The 22,024-nt window shown below is 35.1% G+C and overlaps 1 protein-coding gene and 1 long non-coding RNA gene across 2 annotated transcripts in view; one reads left to right on the top strand and one right to left on the bottom strand.

Annotated features, from left to right (window-relative positions):
* Rrp45 (exosome complex component Rrp45) overlaps window positions 1–18,359 on the top strand; it is a 48,403-nt gene extending 30,044 nt beyond the window's left edge. The window contains exons 6-8 of the mRNA XM_089108069.1: window positions 11,021–11,289; window positions 15,572–15,635; window positions 18,179–18,359. Of these exons, the coding sequence (XP_088964195.1) occupies window positions 11,021–11,289; window positions 15,572–15,635; window positions 18,179–18,206 (361 nt within the window). The 3' untranslated portion in view covers window positions 18,207–18,359. The remainder of the gene's footprint in view (window positions 1–11,020; window positions 11,290–15,571; window positions 15,636–18,178) is intronic.
* On the bottom strand, window positions 526–4,540 carry LOC148955124 (uncharacterized). The gene is made up of 2 exons (XR_016143717.1): window positions 4,494–4,540; window positions 526–802 (listed from the first exon to the last, which is right to left on the bottom strand). It is a non-coding gene; the product is annotated as an uncharacterized LOC148955124 (long non-coding RNA).
* Window positions 18,360–22,024: the final 3,665 nt, after the last annotated feature.

Raw genomic sequence — 22,024 nt, 5'->3', positions numbered from 1 at the left:
AATAAATAAGCTATTAAACATCCCACTTAAGCTTAGCATCCTTCTATAATACTTAAATTGTGATCTATCTTATCTAGCTCTCTTATCAAAAACCCAAGCACCTACCCAGTACTGTATTACCGACCAAATCGTAGACTCAAGCGCCCTCTTCGGTAACTTAACATCTTTCTCCCCACGGACCTCAAACAACTACTTGGAACCATTCCCGATATGCCGTTTTCTTTTTATCAGTCTACGCCCTAGGTAAACAAATTCGTCCCTAATAGGTAAATTTTCACCCCCAAACCTAAACTTCTCTTTTTCCCCTTTATTACATTTCCCCAAAAACAAACCCCCTGACTTGCTAACATTAAATATTGACTTTTTCTCCTGTAGATATACCTCTAAAATATACTAAAGCCTTTGTAGGTTATTTGCTGACTCAGCCAAAAGGACTACTATGTATGACTATGTACTTCTTTAACGTTTAATTGATATACACAGAGAGTTGGCCATTGGAATATTAATAGACTATGGTTATTGCTATATCACAAGGGATTTAATCTTTCACATCGAACTGATAAAATTCCATCAAATCTTATACATTTCACATCAAACTTTCACATTAAATATTAGGGAAATCAGGCATTTCCATGTCGAAGACCATGTTAAAGTCTGGCCCATAACTTTCTATAGTTTTCTCTGCCTCTGAGATGTCTGTCGCTTCTCTGCCAGATCCCCCGTCACAGTTGTCAGCTAAAATCATCTCTGAAAGTTTATCGTTGAATTCTGCATTAAGCTCGTCCTGACGTGTCAGGACAACCTATAAGAATAAATTATGCAGGGTTTATTACACAGGTATGCTGATTTTAAAAGACCAGCACGTCTACTCTAATCGTAAAATACGGTACCATGAAGGGTGGATCGCTATCGGGGGCTTATCATGAGTAGCATGCTCATGAAGGTGAAATCATAAATCAATTAAAGATACTATTTTCATGTGAATAATGTCAAGAGGAAACATTTCCCTATAAAAAAGAAAGACTTTCCTTTTAAAAGCTTGACTTTACTGTCAATCATACTTTCACACAGCGTAGGGGGGGGGGGGGCTCATGATCATTCGCATGAATTCAAAAATGAAATTGCATCATAAATATTTTTACCTTTCCTCCAAGAAAAAACTTCTTAAACCTTCTCCCCCACCTCTCCTGGGGATGGGGAAGGGATGTAGACTATAAATAATAGATTTGAAAGTTTTTTGTGTTGGGCTATCCCTATAGAAAAATCTAACATAGGATTAAATTATTATTTTTGCCTTTTCTCCTTCTGGCAATTTTTAGTGCTTTATTTTGTAATATTTGATGTTGAAATAAATTTTAGTTTGTTTTCCTGTACATTAAAAAAAAAAAAAAAAAAAAAAAATTCAATGAAGTGCTTAAATGCACCCAATACTCTATATGATGTAAAATGCTGACTTTGGCCGTATGAAAGCGATAATCAGATTCACTGCTGAATATGTTGTATGTAACTACTTTAATTACTAATTGGATTTTGTGTCGTTGAGGACGATTATTTCCCTCACATTCGAAATATTCTTAAGATTCCTTTTGCTTAAGCCGTTCTACTCTCTCGTCCCATTTAATTCTATGGGCCATCCTTCGTTTTTTTTTATACATTTATTAAATTTATCTTCTCATCACTTTACGAAAAAAAATTATAATTGCACTACAAAAATCCCTTCTGTTATAAACACGGTTGAAATATGGCATAAATTAAAAAAAAAAAGAAAAAAAAAGGAAAGATAGCTCGACGAAACGCTTTTGTCAGTCAAAATATTACTAGGCGTATATTGTTATGAAGGCGGAAGCAGGCCTAAAAACGAAAATTGGGTCATATAAAGAAAGAACACGATGGAAAATGGGGTTTTTTAAAGCCAACCGAGAATACTGAAAAAAAACACACAAAGCGAATATTTCGAGAGTGCATTGACTTTCCGCATTTGTTTTGTTGTTTTTTCTTCGGCATTTTCATTGAATATACTATTTTGTTCGCGCTGAGGAAGAGAGGCGTTTGTCCTCTCGAAATATTCGCTTTGTGTATTTTGTCAGTATTCTCATTTGGCCTTAAAAACTCCATTTTTGATTGTTTTCTTTCCTTATATTAGGGCAGGCCAATGTGGTTTAAGAAATTATCTTTAAAATTGGGTCATTGCTTAGAATTGGTTTTGCACTTAAAAAAATCCTCAAAGCATGAGTGATTTAGTTTTTTTTATGTTCGAGAGCGTATCCTAGTTGTTTTTTTTTTTTACCTAGGACAAATAGATAACTATTTTGTATTACGTAGTCCCTCTCCTCGAAAAAAAAAACACACTTACAAACATTAAACGCTAACGCTTTTTCTGACCAAGTCTGTATAAAATCTGACGGTCACTAAAGTAGAAACTGGATTTCTGTTAAAATTTTTTGAAACACTATGCAACATTGATGATACTACAACAATCAAAACAAACAAACACAAAATTGGTCGCACTCAGCAACTCACCTACTTAAGCTTTTTATAACTAAATAACTCAAGTAGTTGTGGGCTTTCAAATTTTTTGTAGACCTGGTGGGGCATACTCCATATGGGAGAATTGTGCCGCGTGTTTTACGAAGAGATGCGATGTCGCGGAAGTTGGCCCCAACAAGTGGCACTCTGATATGTACACCAGGTGGCAGAGATTGGACAGCCCCTTGAAATAAGTAATAAGTAGAAGCGTCGCGGAACAAGCAGCACTATGATATGTACACCAAATGGCAGAGAGTGGGTAGTCCCTTGAAATAAGTAATAATTAGAAGCTTGGTGGAATAAGTGGTACTCTGATATGTATACCAGGTGGAAGAGGGTGGGCAGCCCCCTGAAATATATAATAAGTAGAAGCGTCGGGGAACAAGTAGCACTATGATATGTACACCAAATGGCAGAGAGTGGGTAGTTCCTTGAAATAAGTAATAATTAGAAGCTTGGTGGAATAAGTGGTACTCTGATATGTATACCAGGTGGAAGAGGGTGGGCAGCCCCCTGAAATATATAATAAGTAGAAGCGTGACGGAACAAGTGGCACTCTGATATGTGCACCAGGTGGCAGAGAATGGGTAACCACTTGAAATAAGTAATAAGTCTATATATTATCTTGAGATGCTATAAGTATTTTTAAGATTCTTACGTTGGGCTGCACTTAAAAAAAAAGAACTACCAGTCAGGTCAATTTACCATCAATCTTATCAGAATGCCATTTCTACAGAGTTTTTCCCCCTTAACCTCCACGTAACCAGGCTGAAAATAATCGTTGTTTTAAATATAATATTTATGCTGACAGGTCGGCTGTAGTAATGCAAAAGGTGTTATATGACTTACTTGGTAAAGCTGAGATCTATAACCCACCTAAATAAGTTATACTGATTTTTTCATATTTCCTCGGTGTCTTCGACTCCTTTTTTCACTCATAAAACGGAACTTTTGACAAAATGTATATTTTTGTCATAAATTACAATTTTCTTATCAGATTTGCGTTGTTAGCATACCGCAGTACGTGGAGCCTAAACCAAAAAATCTGCCTCTATATTGACCCTTAAATTTCGGTCAGCACCTGAACACTTCTTAGAAGAAGAAGGATTTATTGACAAAACATATAAACAAAAATTATGGCTACTTCCCTTAAAAAGCAAAGCTTGTCCGTGGGGGACGTAGAAGATTTGGAGACTTTCAAGCATAAGATTTGGTCAATGTGCATTTCTGCATACTTTAGTCTTCATTAAAAATCGAGAAAGTTTTATTTAGAAAAGGGAAAGAAAATGTTACAATTTTTTATTTATCTTCTCAAAAACACTGACAACGATTAACGTAGGAGTCTGAGAGAACTATAAAACAAAGCACAGAACTGTTTAACCTTTTAAAAAGTGGAAAGGCGAGAAAGTATCTAAAAAGTGTGCCCAAAAATGAACTTTTGTAAATTTTCTTGGAGGAAAAATATGAATAGGATATACATTGACAGGGTTTAAACTGAAAATAAAAAGCTGCAGCAAACAAGGGTCGGGATCTGGGAGCCCTGAACTTTTTTCATAAAAAAAGCTTGTAAATATATGGAAGATATATAGATGCTCGAATTGGGAATTATAATCTAGGTGTATATTCTACAATTTTCAGAGAAACACCGTTTATTCTGTAGCTAGAACTTCAGTCCCAAAAACGAGCTAGTCTTCTTGCTAAATGAAATCCCGGCTATTTTGTTGTGCAGTGTCTAAGTTGTATTAAACGACCATGGATGTCATCTGAGGGAGGATTATATGCCTCTAACGGTAAAATCCCTATGAAATACGAATTATAAACAAGAAAACGCTTATGAAAAATGGGACACGAACAAGTCTACCTCAAGAAAAATAATGTTCTCCAGTAGTGAAATCTGGAAAATTATTTCCAACTATAAGACTGTTTATTAAAAACAATCCCTAATTATTCTGGGTATAATTACTTACTTGAATTAGAAGTAGCCCAATCAACCACATTTTTAGAAATGCTAATATATTTTTCCGCGGTACTAAAGAAAAGTATTCTACATGCAACGCCATATTTTAACAGGGTCTGGTCTTTACAATTGTGTTTAACAATGAATACAATATGCTTCTTGCAGCTGTTTTATGGAGATAATAACCATAAAAGGTAAATCACGAACCGAAAAGAACATATCAGATCCTAGATACGTCGAATATTTTTAGCATCAAAAGTTTTGTCTTTCTGCTAGCGAGAAAACTAAATGTGTATTGCAATTTGGAAAAGCGTCGAATTATTTTGAAAACCAAAAATAACGACGAAGACAACACTGCCTTTCCACCATAAATACAACAACAAGCGAAACAAAAGGAAATTGATCTAAGACAGTGAACTTTGTTTAAACCTTAAATGATTACTTCGGCTCTATATCCAGGAGCCGTCCTCAGCAAACACCATATATAAATAAAATAAGACTTATAATAAAATGCGATCTTCGAAACTAAAATAAAAAATTAAAACTGTCCCAGAATCACATAAAAGACCTTTTATATTAGCTGCTTAAAAAACAATACCCGCAATAAAGAATGACCTGATTTGTATCTACCTGAATGAATTGCCTAGTTTGTAACCGCGGCTCAATAGTAACCGAAACTGTAAGAAAAATTCTTGACAATTATAGATACATAAAAAAAAAATCGAATTTTGATGCTTATTCAAAATACATACAATTCATGAAGTTTAATGTTACCCATCAAAAGCTACGAACCTGAGAAATTTTGCCTAATTTTTGAAAAAGGGGGGAAAACCCCCTCAAAATTCAAGTGATCTTAATGAAAATCACACCGTGAGATCAAGCGTACCAGAGAACCCTACTGTATAGGTTTCAAGCTCCTATATACAAAAATGTGGAATTTTGAATTTTTTTCCCAGAAGCAAGATCACGGATGCTTGTTTATTTGTTTGTATGTTTTTTCCAAGAGTGACCGTATCGAACCAGTGATTGTAGAAGATAGGGAGAGGGCTCATTTGATCGGAAATCAAAAGTTCTACTGCCCTTTTTAAGTGACCAAAAATGTTGAAGGGCAGCTAGCCCCCTTCCCACCCGCTTTTTTACCCAAAATTGTCCTATCGAAATTTTGAGATAGCCATTTTCTTCAGCATAGTCGAAGGATCTAATAACTATGTCTTTGAGGATGACTTGACCCCCCACAGCCCCAGGGGGAAGGGCTGGAAGTTATGAACTTTTCCCATTGCTTACATATAGTATTGGCTATTGGGAAGCATAAAGATATATTTTTTTTTTTGGGGGGGGGATTTTCTGGCGGGGATGCTTACGTGGGAAGATCTTCCCATGGAGGAGTTTTCGTGGGGGAAGGGAATTTTCCATGGAGGGGGAGCTGGATTTCCCGGCATTAATTAAGAAAAAAATCAAATGAAAGTAAGGGGCAACATTAAAACTTAAAACGAACAGAAATTATTACGTATATGAAGGGGGTTGCCCCCTCATCAGTACCTCGCTCTTTACGCTTAAGTGTTTTTTGAATTTTTAAAAAAGCTTATTATTCTAAGTATACGGTCCTTGTTTATCAGTCATTCTTAAATAATTGAAACAAAATGTCAAACTTTTGCGTAAAGAGCAAGGTACTGAGGAGCGGGTAACCCCATCATATACGTAATAATTTCTTTTCGTTTTAAGTTTTAATGATGCTCAGTACTTTCAGTTCAAATTTTTTTTTTTTATTTAATTCATTTAAGCTTTAAACAAAGTTCACTGTCTTAGATCAATTTCCTATTGTTTTACTCATTGTTGGTTTTTATTTTGATAACCAAATAAGATGGTAAAAAATATTAAACAGACATGAGCACAAAAGGTGGGGATAAAGGGTTTTAAGTTCTGTTCATTTCCCAGGAATGAAATATTGCTTTCATGTCTGGGACAAAACCGACCGATGTAGAATGTTTCGGGTTAGTTTTAATGGGTAGCGGTCTAGGAAAAAAGGGGAAAAAAAAATCTGACAACCCACTTTTGAGCTTCCACAACCTTTTGTGACAGCCTCTCACCTCAACAACTTAGGAGAATATAAAATAAAAAAAACTACAAGTTTTGTCAAGTGAAAGTAAGGAGTGACAATAAAACTTAAAACAAACAGAAATTATTACGCCTCGGAGGTGGGTTCCCCCTCCTCAATACCTCGCTCTTCACGCTAAAGTTTTGTAGTACCTAAAAAAAGGTTCTTATTGCTCTAATTAAACTGCCCTTTCGTTTCAGGGGTCATTCTTAAAGATGTGGGACAAAAAGTCAAACTTTAGCGTAGAGAGTGAGTTATTGAGGAAGGGGAAAGACCCCTTCATAACGTAATAATTTCTGTTTGTTTTAAGTTTTAATATTGCTCCTTACTTTCACTTTGAAAAACTTTTTTATTTATTTAATTTCTGATCTTTATTTTAATTTAGGGAAGTCCGGTTCCCCCTCCGTTGAAAATTCCCTCCCCCCAAGGAAAATCCATCCATGGAAAGTTCTTCCCACTTAAAACACCCCTCCCCCTGCCGCCAGGAAAATTACCCCCGGACAATTCCCGCCTAAAAAGTGCTTCTTAGCACATTTTAATTTGAAAAGACTTTAATTTCTGATTGTTTTCCAAACCATGCCGACCCCTCCCCCCCCCCCGTAAAAAATGTCCGTTGGAATGAGCCCTCTCCCAATATTCTAGGACCATTGGCTCGACGACTTGGGACTGTTAGGACCAAGTTCGATGTGATCGTCCCTGGGAACAAAAAAAAACAAATAAACACGCATCCGTGATCTTTCTTCTGGCAAAAAAATACAAAATTCCCCATTTTTTGCAGATAGAAGCTTGTAACCTCTTCAGTAGGGTTCTCTGATAGAATGAATCTGATGATGCAATTTTCATCAAGATTCCTTGATTTTCCAGGTTTTCTTCCCTCCGTTTTTCGAAAATCAGGTAAATTTGCTCAGACTCGTAACTTTTGATAAGAAACACTAAACTTAACGAATTTTATACAATTGGAATCAGCATAATAAGCTAATTCTTATGATGTATTTTTTTATATATAAAATTCCGTTTTTTAGGGTTTCGGTTACTATTGAGCCGAGTCGCTCCTTACTTACAGTTCGTTACCACAAACTGTTTGATATAACACGTTGTTAAAATTAGAATAACACAAGGATTTTCATGTATTTATTTTGTTTCACTTTTTACCAACAGTAGCAGATAGAGTATAAATAAAAAAAAGAAAATGAAAAAAATATTCAAAAATACTAAAACAACAATTTAAAAAATAGAATGCTGCCCTGGGTGACCAGTTTTCCGTCTACTGAGGCGTACTTCTAGCTCCTAAAGATTTTGTATGGGTTGTTTGTTCATTTTATCAACGAAATAAACAGTGCGCGTCCCGGTGGGACCCTCAAAAGATAATCAGCATATTTATAATAAACTTTATTTATAGTGGAACAAATCAGAACTACTTAAAATATCACAAACCACCATAATTACCATATATCGCTCCACCACTATAAATTCGTGCAAGGAGAGCTTCGTTCAAAGGAAATTGCGAAATTATAATCGAGCAATAAGCCCGACAAATTTGACATTCAGTATTTTTTAATGATAACAGACGCCTTTATTTCTGATTTCGCCCAGCAAACCATGTTTAGCAAGTTTTTCATACGGTCTAACAATGGTACCATTCGTGTTCAGATCTCAGAAAAAAAGTCATAACACCGCACTTCAAAATATTAAGGACAAGACCAATGGCATGATAATTCGGAATTTCCTGGAAATATGTTTCTAACCCCAGTACGATTTTGGTTATAAGTATTTTTTCCTATAAGTATTTCTTGAGACACAGCTTTCTAGAGCCGGGAATATGCATTCTACCATTGTTACATATGATTACATTACAGTTAAATTATAGTACATATAATAAAGCGGCTTAAGAGCATCAAGAGAGACACCATGATTTATCAGTTCAACCAAAACTGGTGGATATCAAAAACCTAGCTAACATCGCAAGTCCTGAGATCTAAAGATTCCTTAGATTCATCACCGTCTATCAGTAAAGTGAGCAAATTTTTAAATGCATAGATGCAATTGATCTGGGACCGGAAACCAAACTGAAGCGTTAGCATATAACAAGTCTCGGTCCCGATTATTAACAGCTCAAATAATTTAGAAAACACGCTATTTTCAACACAGTAATAGGCTGCTAATATTAGCATTCGGAGTCTGGCTTTAATTGTTTTAGTATTGGAGATGCAATGCAACATACTTCAGGAACGATTCCAGTACAAAGAACTATCAAACAGTTCGTGGTAACGAACTGTAAGTAAGGAGCGATCCGGCTCAATAGTAACCAAAACTCTAAAAAACGGAATTTTGATACCAATAGGTGCATCAAAAGAATCAGGTTTTTATGCTGATTTCAAATACTTAAGTTTCATCAAGTTTAGTCCTACCCATCAAAAGTTTCGTGCCTAAGAAAACTTGCCTGATTTTCGAAAAAAGCGGGAAACCCCCCAAAAAGTCATAGAACCTAAAATCATACCGTCAGATTCAGCGTATCAGAGAACCCTATATTAGAGGTTTCAAGCTCCTATATGCAAAAATATGGAATTTTGTATTTTTTGCCAGAAGAAAGATCACGATTGCGTTTTTTTTTGTGTTAGTTTATGTTTTTTTTTTTTTTTTTTTCTTTTGTTTTTTTTTTTTTTTTTCTTTCCTAAAGGTGATCGTAAAGACCCAGTGGTCCTAGAATATCGCGGGAGGGCTCATTTGAACGTAAATTAAAAGTTCTAGTGCTCATTTTAAGTGACCAAAAAGATGGAGGACAACTAGGCCCCCTCCCATGCCCATTTTTTCCCAAAGTCATTCGATCGAAATTTCGAGATAGTCATTTTGTTCAGCATGATTGAAAAATGCAATAACTATGTCTTTGAAGATGAATTAATCCCTCACAGTTTCCGGGAGAAGGGCTGTAAGTTATGAACTTTGCCCAATGTTTAGGCCTACGTATAGTATTGGTTATTGGGAAGCATACAGATGTTTTCAAGGGGGATTTTTTCTGTTAGTGGGGGATGGGTGGGTCGGAGGTTATATGGGAGGATATCTCCATGGGGGAAGGAAATTGCAATGAAAGGGGCGCCGGATCTCCCAGCATTTTAAAAAAACGATCAGAAATTAAATAAAAAAGGCAAATTTTTTCAACTGAAAGTAAGGAGCAACATCAAATCCAAAACGAACAGAAAATATTACGTATATGATTTGGTTCGCCCCCTAGTCAATTTCTCGCTCTTTACGCTTAAGTTTTTTTAGTGCTTTCATAAGAGCTATTTATTCTAATTATCGGCCTTTGTGATTAAGGATTGGAACAAAATCATTTTTAAAGAATTGGAACAAAGTTCGAACTTTAGCGTAAAGAGCTAGGTATTAACTAGGGGGCGAACCCCCTAATATACGTAATCAAAATATGCGAATATTGAAGTTTGTTACGTAAGTTAGTTCGTAAGTTATGTTTATTTATTATAATAAAAACGTTCGTAAATAAAATTTAGCAACTTTCGAGAAAGCCATTTGGCCAAAAAAAGTAAAATTAATATGCAATTTCGTTCTAATCATTCATGTACGGTGAGCCAAAATCAAAACCTGCATTAATTTAAAGACGTTCAGAAATTAAATGCAAAAAACAAGTTTTTTTAACTGAAACTAAGGAGCGACATTAAAACTTAAAACGAACAGATTATTCCGTATATGAAAGGGGCTGTCCCCTCCTCAACGCCTCGCTCTTTACGCTAAAGTTTGATTATTTCTCACAACTCTATTTTTTTAAACAAGTTTTACTGTTAGAACAAGTTTACTTACAAGTTTTACTGTTAGAAACAAGTTTATTTTTTAAGTTTTACTGTTAGAAACCATTTTATTCGTAACAATAATTTTAAAAAAACTTTTTCTAATGCAAATAAAGGGCGGATTTGAAGCTTAAAACAAAAACAAATTGTTGTTTCGCAGCCTATGCAGCATATATCTATAAAACGAGGGCAAATAAACCCATGGTGATATTTCCCTTTCTTTTTATTTTAGGATCACGTGAAACAAGCACTTGACTGAAAATACAAAAGTAATTTGTGATTTTTTTTGCATTAGAAACATAAGATGCCTTTGCAGGTTTTTTTTGTAATGTAAAAACAAAGCGTTTTAGGATGCTTGCATATTGAGGCCAGCTCAATGATAACTATTTTTCGTTTCGAAAGGGGTATTTTACGATTATTTTGTGGACAAATTCAAAGTGCAGCTGTCTTAGTAGTATTAGGTCTAAAGACTAAATTTTGAATTCGCATCGAAATTTAAAATTCTCCCTTCTATGGACTAGAAATGGCTGGATTTCTGTAGTTAACGTTATAATTTATCGTCTCCAATCTCAAGCAATACTAAATATGATTCAACAGTTTATATTGTATACAAGGATGACTAACGAGACTGGTTTATTGTTTCAGAGCCTCTGGTGACGTCCCAGGTCTGCTATCCATACTCAGACCCCCAGCACTAAAATCAGGGTCTGTTGAAGAAGATTTAGATATGGCAGGCCTTAAGATACAAATGGAGGCTGAGGACAAGGACGAAGAAGAAGAGGAAGTGGAAGAAATAGAATCTGCAGCTGTAGAAGAAGCTGAAGACGAAGAGTCCGAGAGTGAGAGCGAGTCTTCTGAAGTTGAGATGGTGACAGAAATTTCTGCAGAAGAAAAGAGAAAACTAGCGGAAGTTGGTTAGTCTTACGTTTTTATTTCATTATAACAGCTTGGTTCACATAACCTTTTCAAATTAAAATACCTCCAACTTTCCTAAAAAATGCTCACATATAACAAACTTACTCTCAGGCATTAGCCTATTTTTTCATTTCCTACGTATTCGCGTTTCCAAATTTTTCTTCCCATGGACATGGGTGAGTGCTTCCAATTTCTGAGAGGATTGTCCTGGGTAGTTTGCCAAAGGTATTTGAAGATGGCGGTTAAATTAAGCGTAAATAAAGTCTCCAGGGTTTTCGGTTGCCCAAACGTAATGAAGGGAAATATAATTATGTACTGAAGCTAAGGAAATATTTTGAATTATAGATAGTTCATCACTATAGTCCTGCATTTCTGCAGCTCCATTTTTTTCTGACGGCAAACAAGCTGCCAAAACCTTGGGTTGCTCATTAATTGTTTTTCTGTGAGTAGCAGAGATAGAAGCATACGGGATTCAGTGAAAAAAAAATAGGAAAAAATAGGAATACTGAGAAACAATGTTAGCCCTTTTGTACTTAACGGCTAAAGTTTGTGATTTTGTTAGCGATAAAAGCTTGTCGATAAAAGCTATTCGAATTACTTGATAACCTGTGTAGATTTATTAAGTTAGGATAAGTGACAAGTTTAAATTACAAAAAGGTTTGTCAGATGTTTACTGTCAGACCCAAGATATAATGTCTGGGAAGGCGTGCCATTTTAGGTCAGTGGCAGGATATTTGTCTATTGTAGAGGAAGCTGTGAGTTTGAGTCCACCGATAGCTTACTTTTTGTTGTGAAGTTCCATCAGTAGGATCAGAATTTTCCAGCGAAATGCAGTTTTTTCTCTTTTTTTTTTGTAATTTTTAGTGTTTTGAAAAACAAAGTAAAACTGCCGATGCCTTGAAAACAATCTAGTCATATTTTTGAGTGAGGACACCTCAAGTCGTTAGAACTAGATCTTATTTTCAATACGTCATATTGGGCCAAATGTTTGGAATAATTTACCCGATTTTTTTTAGAAATTCAGCGAATGTGGGTGTTTTCTGTAAAGATCTTAAAACAGTTTGTTTCTAATTGTATGATTTTTGAAAAATTGTTAAATTGGATTTCTTTCGCTCTCCAGTTTCCCACCAAAAAAAAACAAAAAAAAACAACATTTAATACATTTAATTTGTTTAATTGTTGAATGGGAACAAGAGGATTTTTGAGTGTGTTGGTTGGTGGAATTTATTTTTGTTTGGAAGGGTTGTGCGACCTGGAGTAGGGCAAATGCAGATTTTTTTTATATCCTTCTTTCTTTCTTTTCTTTCTTTTCTCTTCTTCTCTTTTTTAAATTTAATTCCTATGTTTAAGGGTTTATTCCAAGCAAGCGAAAGCTTACAGAGGGTTAATTGATTTGTTGTATTGCTTTTTTCGCTTTCTTTTAAGTATTTTCTTTGTGTATTTAGTTGTGTATTTTCTTGAATAAACCCGCTATCAATCAAATCAGCATAAAAAGTTGCATAGTGAAAACTTCTCTAAACAATTAGATTATATCGTTTCTAATTTCGTAGAAAAACAAATAAATATTTCATAATGCTACTCCACAAAATATAAGTTTATTAAAAATAGAGTAAATAAATTTGAAAAAGCTAGCAATGCCCTAAATCATGGCTTTCCGATTAAAAATCGGAAATATATATAAATATACTATACAATATTTGCTTGCGCTTAGTAAAATATTGTACTGGCACGTTAACAAACTGAGAGGGAGTAGTCAATCCGGACTTGTCCCAGTTAAAGATAGGAATGGGGTCAAAATTAGCGATAAGGAAAAAACTAAAGAGAGATGGGCCAAACACTTTGAGAACTTGCTTAACCGAGATAGAGTTGCAGGAAAAAATATAGAGGAAAATGAAAAAGTTTGTGATACTTGGGATGTGAAGGAAAATTTGTTTTGTGAGGAGGAATTAGCAACAGTACTAAAAGGATTAAAGCATAATAAGGATAAAGGTGCTGATAGGGTGGTATATGAGTTACTCAAATATGATGGCGCTGAGGTTAGAAATAAGTTATTGAAGATTATGAATATGATTTTTGAAAAAGTGGAAGTACCTAACGATTTTATGAAAACCTTAATTAAGCCACTTTATAAGAAAGGTAATAAAAGTGAGTGTGGTAATTATCGTGGCATTAGTCTGGTCTCTGTAGGTAGTAAATTACTTAGCAATATGATACTTTTTAGACTGAGAGATGCCGTAGACAAAGTTTTAAGAGAAGGGCAGTGCGGTTTTAGAAAAGGTAGAGGATGTGTCGACCAAATTTTCACTCTTAGGCTAATAATTGAGAAATGCCTGAGTATTCAAACACCTTTGGTCCTCAGTTTTATAGATTACGAGCAACCGTTCGATTCTGTTTATAGAAGATCCTTAGTAAAGGTTTTATCCTTGTATGGTATACCATACAAATACATTAAGGTGATTAGTGCTATGTACGAGAATAACACTACTGCGGTTAAGGCAGGAAAGAAGGTTAGCAGCTGGTTTTGTGTTAAATCAGGTGTTAAGCAGTGCTGTGTTCTATCCCCCTGTATATGGATTATTTTGATGGACTTTGTCTTAAAGAGCACAGGAAAGGCAATGGGAGACCACGGCATCAAATGGGGAGGAAAAAGTCTCCTGGATTGAGATTATGCTGATGATTTAAGCATCCTAGATGAAAGTGTGAGCAAAATGTATGAAGTTTTAGAGGTTTTGCGAGTTCAGGGTGATAGAATTGGTTTGAAAATTAATGTTAAGAAGACTAAGTCACTAAGGCTAGGAATAAGTGAAGATGAAAAGGTGACGTTGGGTAATGATAAGATTGATCAGGTGGGCAGCTTCACTTACCTTGGTAGTATTATTAGTAAAGATGTTGGGAGCAGTGAAGATGTTAAAAATAGAATAGCCAAGGCTCAGGGTGTTTTTTCACACTTAAAAAAAGTCTTGAAGAATAGGAAGCCAAGCCTGCAAATCAAGATAAAAATATTGGAAGCTACAATGATGACAGCGGTCAAATATGGCTCTGAAGTATGGGCACTTCAAAAAGGAGACGAAGATTTGCTGGAGGCTTTCCAGAGACATTGCTAAAGGATTGTTCTAGGGACCCGGTTAACTGACCGTATTCCAAACAATAGGCTGTACGAAAGGTGTGGTTCAATACCGCTCTCTAGGACTATAATGAAAGAAAGGTTGAGGTGGTTAGGGCACGTTGTGTGGATGAAGGGTGACGGATTGCCGAAGATTGTTCTTTTCGGCCAACCATCTAGGGCTAAAAGGAAAGCAGGTCGTCCCCGTGTGGGGTGGGAGGACGTCATAAAGAAAGATTTAAAGGAAATGGGAACTTCGTGGGCGGGTGTAAAAAGGGAGGCTTTGAATAGATTGGGGTGGAGGAGGATCGTACGTAGCTGTGTTGGCCTCAGGTGGATTGGTGCTGCGGTGAGTTGTTAGTAGTAGCAGTAGTAGTTGATAATTCCATTTGCGAGTAAATTTTCTTTTTTCTTGGGAGTAAGATTCAGGAATAATAGACTGCTTCACAAATTCTGTTTTTTGTCATTGTTTATAATATTGAAATCCCGTAGTAGAACCCAAAAATTTTTTTTACAGTGAAATTTACCAAAAAATTGGTGGCTTATTCCTTTTATGCAAGATTGCAAGTTTTGTGAAGTACGAACATTCCATTATGCACAACTTTCTATCTTTCTATATTAAGTTCTTTCTATATTCTTTTCTTTCTTTCTATATTGATATCTCTCTACATTAAGTTGGCAATATTATAATTAATGCTTCTTATGAAAGGTCACCGCCAATTTCAACTACAAATTTGAACTTGAAAAATCGTCTCTAAAGACATAGTCCTTCCACAAAACATGCTAACTCTGTTAATCTATTTTTCAGAGAAAATAGAAATAGCAGAAACCAGAAAAACGAAACACTAAGAAATGATTAGATATGAATTTAAAAGCAATAAAATTTTGTTTAGAATCTTCCCTTTTGGGTACAATCATGCTATTAGTGTTTGCAAAAATATTAACCTCCAAAACTTATAGTCTTTAGATACAGCATCGTCAAGCAGAAAGAACTTTCTGTTGCTTATCTCAAACACCTCCTTGTTTTCGTTATGTTTATGGATGGTACTTGAGAAAACAAAGCTTTTTTGTCAGCTAGGAGATATGACTCCTCTATAATTTGTCTATACGCTCCCTTTTCAATTTGAAATCAGCTTCAACACCGATAATTTCAATGCTGTGATTCATCTATTTTCTAGAATTAAGTGGAGATAGTGAAGAAGAAGAAACTGTACAGCTTCAGTCAGAAATGACAAGTGGAACGTAAGTTTCTCTTTTTTTTTTTTTGCAATTTCACATTGGTAAGTAAGGACCTGCGTCACGAAGAATAGTATATCATTGGTGAGCTGAAAATAATCTGCCAATCAAAAAACTTCGTGAACCATTTAAGCTTTGTAACGCAATCTCTCGTAGCAATCTGAAAATGCATTATAGATATTAAGATTTATGTAAATATACTTTTTCTTTTATCCGATTTCACGGTGCCACAATCAGAAAATATGCTGTTAGTATTGGCAACTACGTTTTCATTTTTAAATATGTATTATACATTGCCTAAAAGCACGTAAGTGAATGTTCTTTTGACATAACTTCTGTTGGAATGTTATTCTGTATGTTTAACAAAGCTCTCTTTAGATACTTCCCGTAGAAATTTCCCTCCTTTAGATAGTCCAGACCAGCAGCACTATGGCGGGTTGTACTTAATCGACATAATTCTCCCAGGTATTAGCTTTAACAGTTCCTTCGATCAAAGATAATATATGTCATGGTTGCAGCGATAGCCTCAAATTAGTAAAGAATGAACCACGGTATAGTAAACGAAATATTAAAAACCCGTTTTCAAAATACTTGTAAATCACTGACGTGGACGCCGTTTTAAGAGGTCCCTGTCAGGGTTGTGGGGATTGCTGACATATTTACCAGATTTTTTCGTTCTGCCTGATTGATTTTGGATTCGCTAGAGAGGGGCAACATAAGTCTTTGGAGACCGGGAAAAAGGGGACAAGCATGTTCAATATTGGGCCTAATGCAATTAAGTATAAATTCCACTTCTGTGTAGATTTCTTTATCACATATATTCTGTAATGATACACACTCTACAGAGAAACTGGATTAAAGTAACTGGAGCTTTAACTTGCAATAATTGAGCTTAATGAAGCAGACAAAAGGTGGTCGTTTTCTAGACAAGAAAAATGGTCCCGAGACCGTAATTTCGTGTGGATTTAGTTACAAAATCAATATTCTCGACCCATTAACCTCCTACGTTTTTTCCCATTGTGTTGTTTTTTCTTCAGTATACCACGAGGACTAGTGAGTTGTTTTTTATATCTTTATCTTATATAAATATTTTTACACAAGTTCCAACGCTTTTTAAACAGCTTTGTTCGGTTTTGAGGGTAAGATTTATTTTTGCTTAAATGCATTTTGCTGGTCTTTTTGCTATACAAAGAGCTGGAATTTTTGTCTAGCATGTTGTAACAAGTAGTTGCCTCTTCTCTCAGTTTCACTCAGTTTGTAAACAAATTTACTTTGACTACTTCATAACTGTTTGTGGGTACAGCTATACTCTAAATCGGACAAAATACCACTTGTTTTCAATTTTTTTTTCTAGGCCCATTGTTGAAATTAAGAGTTTGATTCGTCCACATGAATTAATTTATTTTGCCATTCAAAAGCAAACAAGTTTTTAAAAGTTGGTTGAAGATTATTTAGGAATAGTTGAAAATAAAGCGCTTAATTGATTCCTATTTTTACCATTGGACCATGAGCTTGAAAGTGAAAAATATTAATTATATTGTTGCTATTCGAAACACAGGAATCTCATCCTTGGAATCTCATCTCATCTTATATTAAAACTCCGGACTTTCTATTCTTTTGTTTTATGCACCTCTGAATTCAAGAGCTGCAGAAGACAGCTTCTCCCCTGCTGTCTAATCCCTTATATATATAAAAAACGTGTATGTTGTTCTATCCCTCCGCCAACGAGAGAAGAGAATGTCGAGAACTTCGATAAGGCAAAAAACGCATCACTTGGTGAACTTCAAATATTTTTTTTTTTTTTTGAAAGCATAACATGTTAGTAGTTTGGCGATAAAAACTTTTAAGGTGTTAGAGATGCGTGGGATGGAAAAGGGTCAATAAGGTTGAGGCAAAGATTTTTGAGACGATACTCATAAGACCGTATTCCGGATTTGATTCTGGCTGGGGAGGAGGTTTTAACTTGAAGCACAGTCTTTGTCTAGCAATCGAATAGTTGGGAACTGCTTATTTTTCAAATTTCGCGGAAGAAAATTTTAGTTAATCTAGCCACTTCTTGTGTATGACCTCGGACGTTTCTAAATGTATATAAATATGGGACAGAATCGTATGTATTGAAGAAAAGAAAGTATATTTTATGTGTTTTTAAGTGAAACTGTTAAACACATACTTTTTGGCCTAAAGCTTAATGATGAGGTCCCAACCGCTTCTGTTTTTGAACGAGGTTCGAGCCCATTCGGTGGGTGGGCAATTAAAAAGGGGTTTAGGTGGTTTGGAAATAGCATCAGCATGCGTGAATAACACAAACCTCCGACGCTTGTACTAATTAGAACTTGTAAAGTAAGAGAGGGGTAGAATGCCTAAGATTAGGCTTGGGTGCCGTTGTAAAAATGGCCTAAAAATTTTTGTAGTTTCTTGGGACACGGGCAAATCACAAACTTGAAAGAGGCTTCAATGAAGTAAATGTCTTCGTCAGTTGTCGGCTTTGATAGTGTGATGTGATTATAGTTGTCGTCGTTCACTATTTTAACACTTATTACTCTTTTCAGATCGTCCCGTTGGTTCGACAGATGGTGAAATATGTTTTCTCTTCTTTTTTTTGAAGAACTTCTTTTATAAAAAAAATTGAATATATAAAAATTAAAGATCTAAGTTGTTTATCTCTTTAGAAAGAATTCTTGCTTGAAGGGAAAGCTTCTTGGTGTTAGTGATTTAGTATTGATGCAGTTCTGTAAAAGCTAACCACATCAAAAGACTATTTAATTAGGGATGGATCAAAGATTGATAAAAAGTGGAGTTTCTAGTACATAGGTAAAGAGAGATTAAAACTTAGAACGAGCAAAACTAACGCATTTCAGAGGGGTAGCTATGCACTTTTTTAGGTAAATTTTTGTTTGACGGTATAAAACGGTAGAAAAATATACTTTCTTAGTATGACCTTTTTTTGTTACGTCAAAGATGTACTAGTTATCAAAATTTTCGTTCAAATAAACAAGTAATTTTTAGTGTTTGAAAAGGGGGATTGAAATACTAATTCACAGCGAATTCACGAGTATGATTTTTTTGGAGATTCTATCGTCTCCAAAACAATCTAAAGTCAAGCGGGCTTTCAAATACAAGCGAGGATTCTTGTGCAAATCACTTTTTGGGACCAACTGTAGTCTTGCTAAGAGTTTGCATTTGGATTCAATGTAAAAATTTGATATTTTGAATATATATTTTCTATTGAATTTTCGATTCTTTGTGTTTATTATGGGTTGCACCCTATTGAAAAGGTTGAAAAGAAATCGTCCACAAAACCAAAAAATGTGACATAAACAAGGGGTGATAAAATAGGAATAGGGGTATGAAAAAAAAAATAAAGTAAAACAAAAACAGTCCTTGACAAAATAATTTGAGTTAAGGCAATATGGGTTATTTATTTGTTTGCCAAGTGTTGGAAGGGCTCAAATAATTTTCTTTCAAAGAAAGTTTGTTCTGCAAGATTAGCAAGCTTCGATTTTTTTTCTGGACCTTTTACTGAATATTATTTCGAGTTTTTTTCTTGCGAATGGAGAACTAAATCAGTTCAAATTCTCGAAATGTAATATCCAAGAAAGTAGTAATCGGAAAAAGCTAAAATTATGTTTTGCACTCAACTTTCTGGCGTGCGAAGACATGCTTTTCGAACGCCATCTTGTGTTACGCTGCAAAATCCTTCTGAAAACTTAAAAAAAATATAATCACAATAAAAATCGTCTTTCTACGGTCTTCCAGGTACGAAAAAAAGAGCCACATCACTGCTACTCTTACAAAACAGCGATTCTGTTGTCTTTCAAGATCGCGGCCTGTAGACCTCCAGTCAAAGGTTTTTGATAATGGGGATTTCAACGCCTTACCTTTTATTTCGTTTTGAAGTTGTGTTTGAGGGGTTACAGGCTCTTTTTGAAATTCTTAAAATTTGTTGTCATAAGTAAAACTATTATTCTATTAATGTTGTATAATGGTTACTATTACCAAGCTAGTGTCAATTGGAATTTTTTTTTCCACTTGACAGTTTCCTTGAAAATATGTCTTTTAAAGTTCTGTGGATATGAATATTGGCCCGCTCTTTGCTAGCTTCCAGCTACTGCAACCAAAATCGAGAGCATGCGTGCATATCAAACATGTGTGCCTCTCTTATATACAGGAATAAGCTATGCCCTGTGCTGAAGGTGACCGGAATCATGTAAGGAAATTGGGAGGCATACCATCAAAATTCACCTGTGCCATATTTTTGAGCCGTTTTCGAATGTTTTCTTGGATACTTGTAATCTAATATTTTCAGGTGTATATCTTATTTCTTACGCAAAAAAAGCGATTGAAAGGAAGGTAAAGCATAATATTAAAACTAACTTTTTTAAGTTTTAACCTTAAAAAAGGAACTTTTTTAACCGTAAAGCAAATAGCGTCAAGCATTTCACCTTTGCTGGCACATATTTTTAATCTATCACTTATGCATGGGATTTTTCCTGAGATTTTAAAAAAAGCAAATGTTATAGCATTACCTAAAGCTGGGAGTTCAACTGATCCTTCAGATTATAGAGGCATTTCTCTACTTTCAGTTTTCAGCAAAATTTTGGAAAAACTTGCAAATAGTCAATTACAAAAATATTTATTTGATAGTAAGATTTTACACACGTCTCAATATGGTTTTATAAAAGGAAAGTCAACTGAACTGGCAATTCATGAGCTTTTACTAAATATTAATGATTCACTAGATGATGGTCAACACGTTGGCGATTTTTCTTGATGTCGCAAAGGCGTTTGACACCGTAAATCATTCGTTGTTTCTTTTTAAACTTAAGGCTTATGGGTTTTCAACACAAGCTGTTAAATTTTTTGCCTCTTACCTTTCTGGGAGACAACTAGATTGTGTTGATAAATCTTGTGATCTCTGTTCTGAAACTTTTCCAATTAACTACAGAATGCCTCAGGGCTCTGTCCTTGGGCCTATTCTATTTATTTTTTTTATAAATGATTTGCCAGAAGTTTTGCCTCTTTGTAAAATTATAATGTTTGCTGATGATGTAGTAATTTTTGCTTCTCACCGGGACCTATCAGTTCTTTTCCAGAACCTCGAAAGTACGTTACTAACTGTATCTGATTGGTGTTCAAGGAATTTACTAGCTCTTAATGAAAAAAAATGCCAGTATATGTTATTTTTGCGAACTGGATCAGTAGTGTCAGATACCTTCTCTCTTTTTTTGAATGGTCTTGAATTAAGACGGGTAATATCCAAGAATAATATCTTGGGATTATTTTAGATGAAAATTTGTCGTTTCATAAATATGTAAAAACACTGTCGTTAAAAATTTCCCGAAATGTTGGCATGCTAACTCGTCTTTGTCACTTTTCCTAAAGCTATTCTAAAATCTATTTATTATTCTTTCGTCCACCCATATTTTCTCTATTGCATTTCGGTTTGGGCATCTACATTTCCGTTTGTTTACAAATCTCTCCAAATACTTCAGAATAAAGCAATGAGGATTCTTTTTAATGTTGATTGCAGAACTTCAGTTAGTCACCTATATGGGACTTCAGGAATTTTCTCTTTGGACCAACTTCATTTAATTTCTATCTCTAGTATTTGTCATGATTATCCATATAGTAATTTACCTGTAAATTTCTCCGGCATTTTCTCAACTAATTCTCAATTTCATAATTATCATACTACGCATCGTTCAGACTTTTCGTGCGAAATTCGCCCAACATCGAGAGCGGGATTCAGCGTCCGTCACATTGGCCCAAAAATCTGGAACTCAATTCCAGCATCAGTTCGAGAATGCAGCAACAAGCGACATTTTCTAAGACTGATGAAGAAATAGACATAGACATAGACATAGGTTTATTAAGATCGAACAGCGTAGCCATGGCTAATTTTTGTCTTATTTAAAACAATATGAGAAGAAAAAAAAAAAAAATAAAAATAACACTATAAAAAAACAACAACATGAATTAAAATAACACAAATTATTTTTGTATGATTCAACAAAAAAGGGGCCAAACGGGTGTTTGTAGCGGTTGGTCCTGCAGACAAGGGGTTGTAGCTTCGACTGGGATCTGGTTCTTTGGTTAACAGGAGCATCAGGTGAGAGGATCAGTCTGTGATGGGGCGAAGATAGCAGTGACTTGCCGAGGGACATGATCAGTGATAATCGTCTGTCGCTGAGAGATTCAAGGTTCAGTTCTTGCAAGAGTTTGTTGTAGTCGTCACTTCTGTTACCAACGATTATGTTAACAGCTCGTTTCTGCAAAGATTCAAGGTCATCGCAAAGGTAGTGGATGCTCTGGACAAAAGGTCCCCAGACAGCGAAGGCATATTCGAGTAGAGGTCTCACATACGTAATATAGGCATTTTTTAGGCTTTGAGTGTC

The sequence above is a fragment of the Artemia sp. Qi Xiang Cuo genome, chromosome 2 (assembly GCF_049724085.1).
Source record: "Artemia sp. Qi Xiang Cuo chromosome 2, ASM4972408v1, whole genome shotgun sequence".
In the NCBI taxonomy this organism is placed as follows: Eukaryota; Metazoa; Arthropoda; class Branchiopoda; order Anostraca; family Artemiidae; genus Artemia; species Artemia sp. Qi Xiang Cuo.
This window is presented reverse-complemented; position numbering and strand designations above follow the sequence as displayed.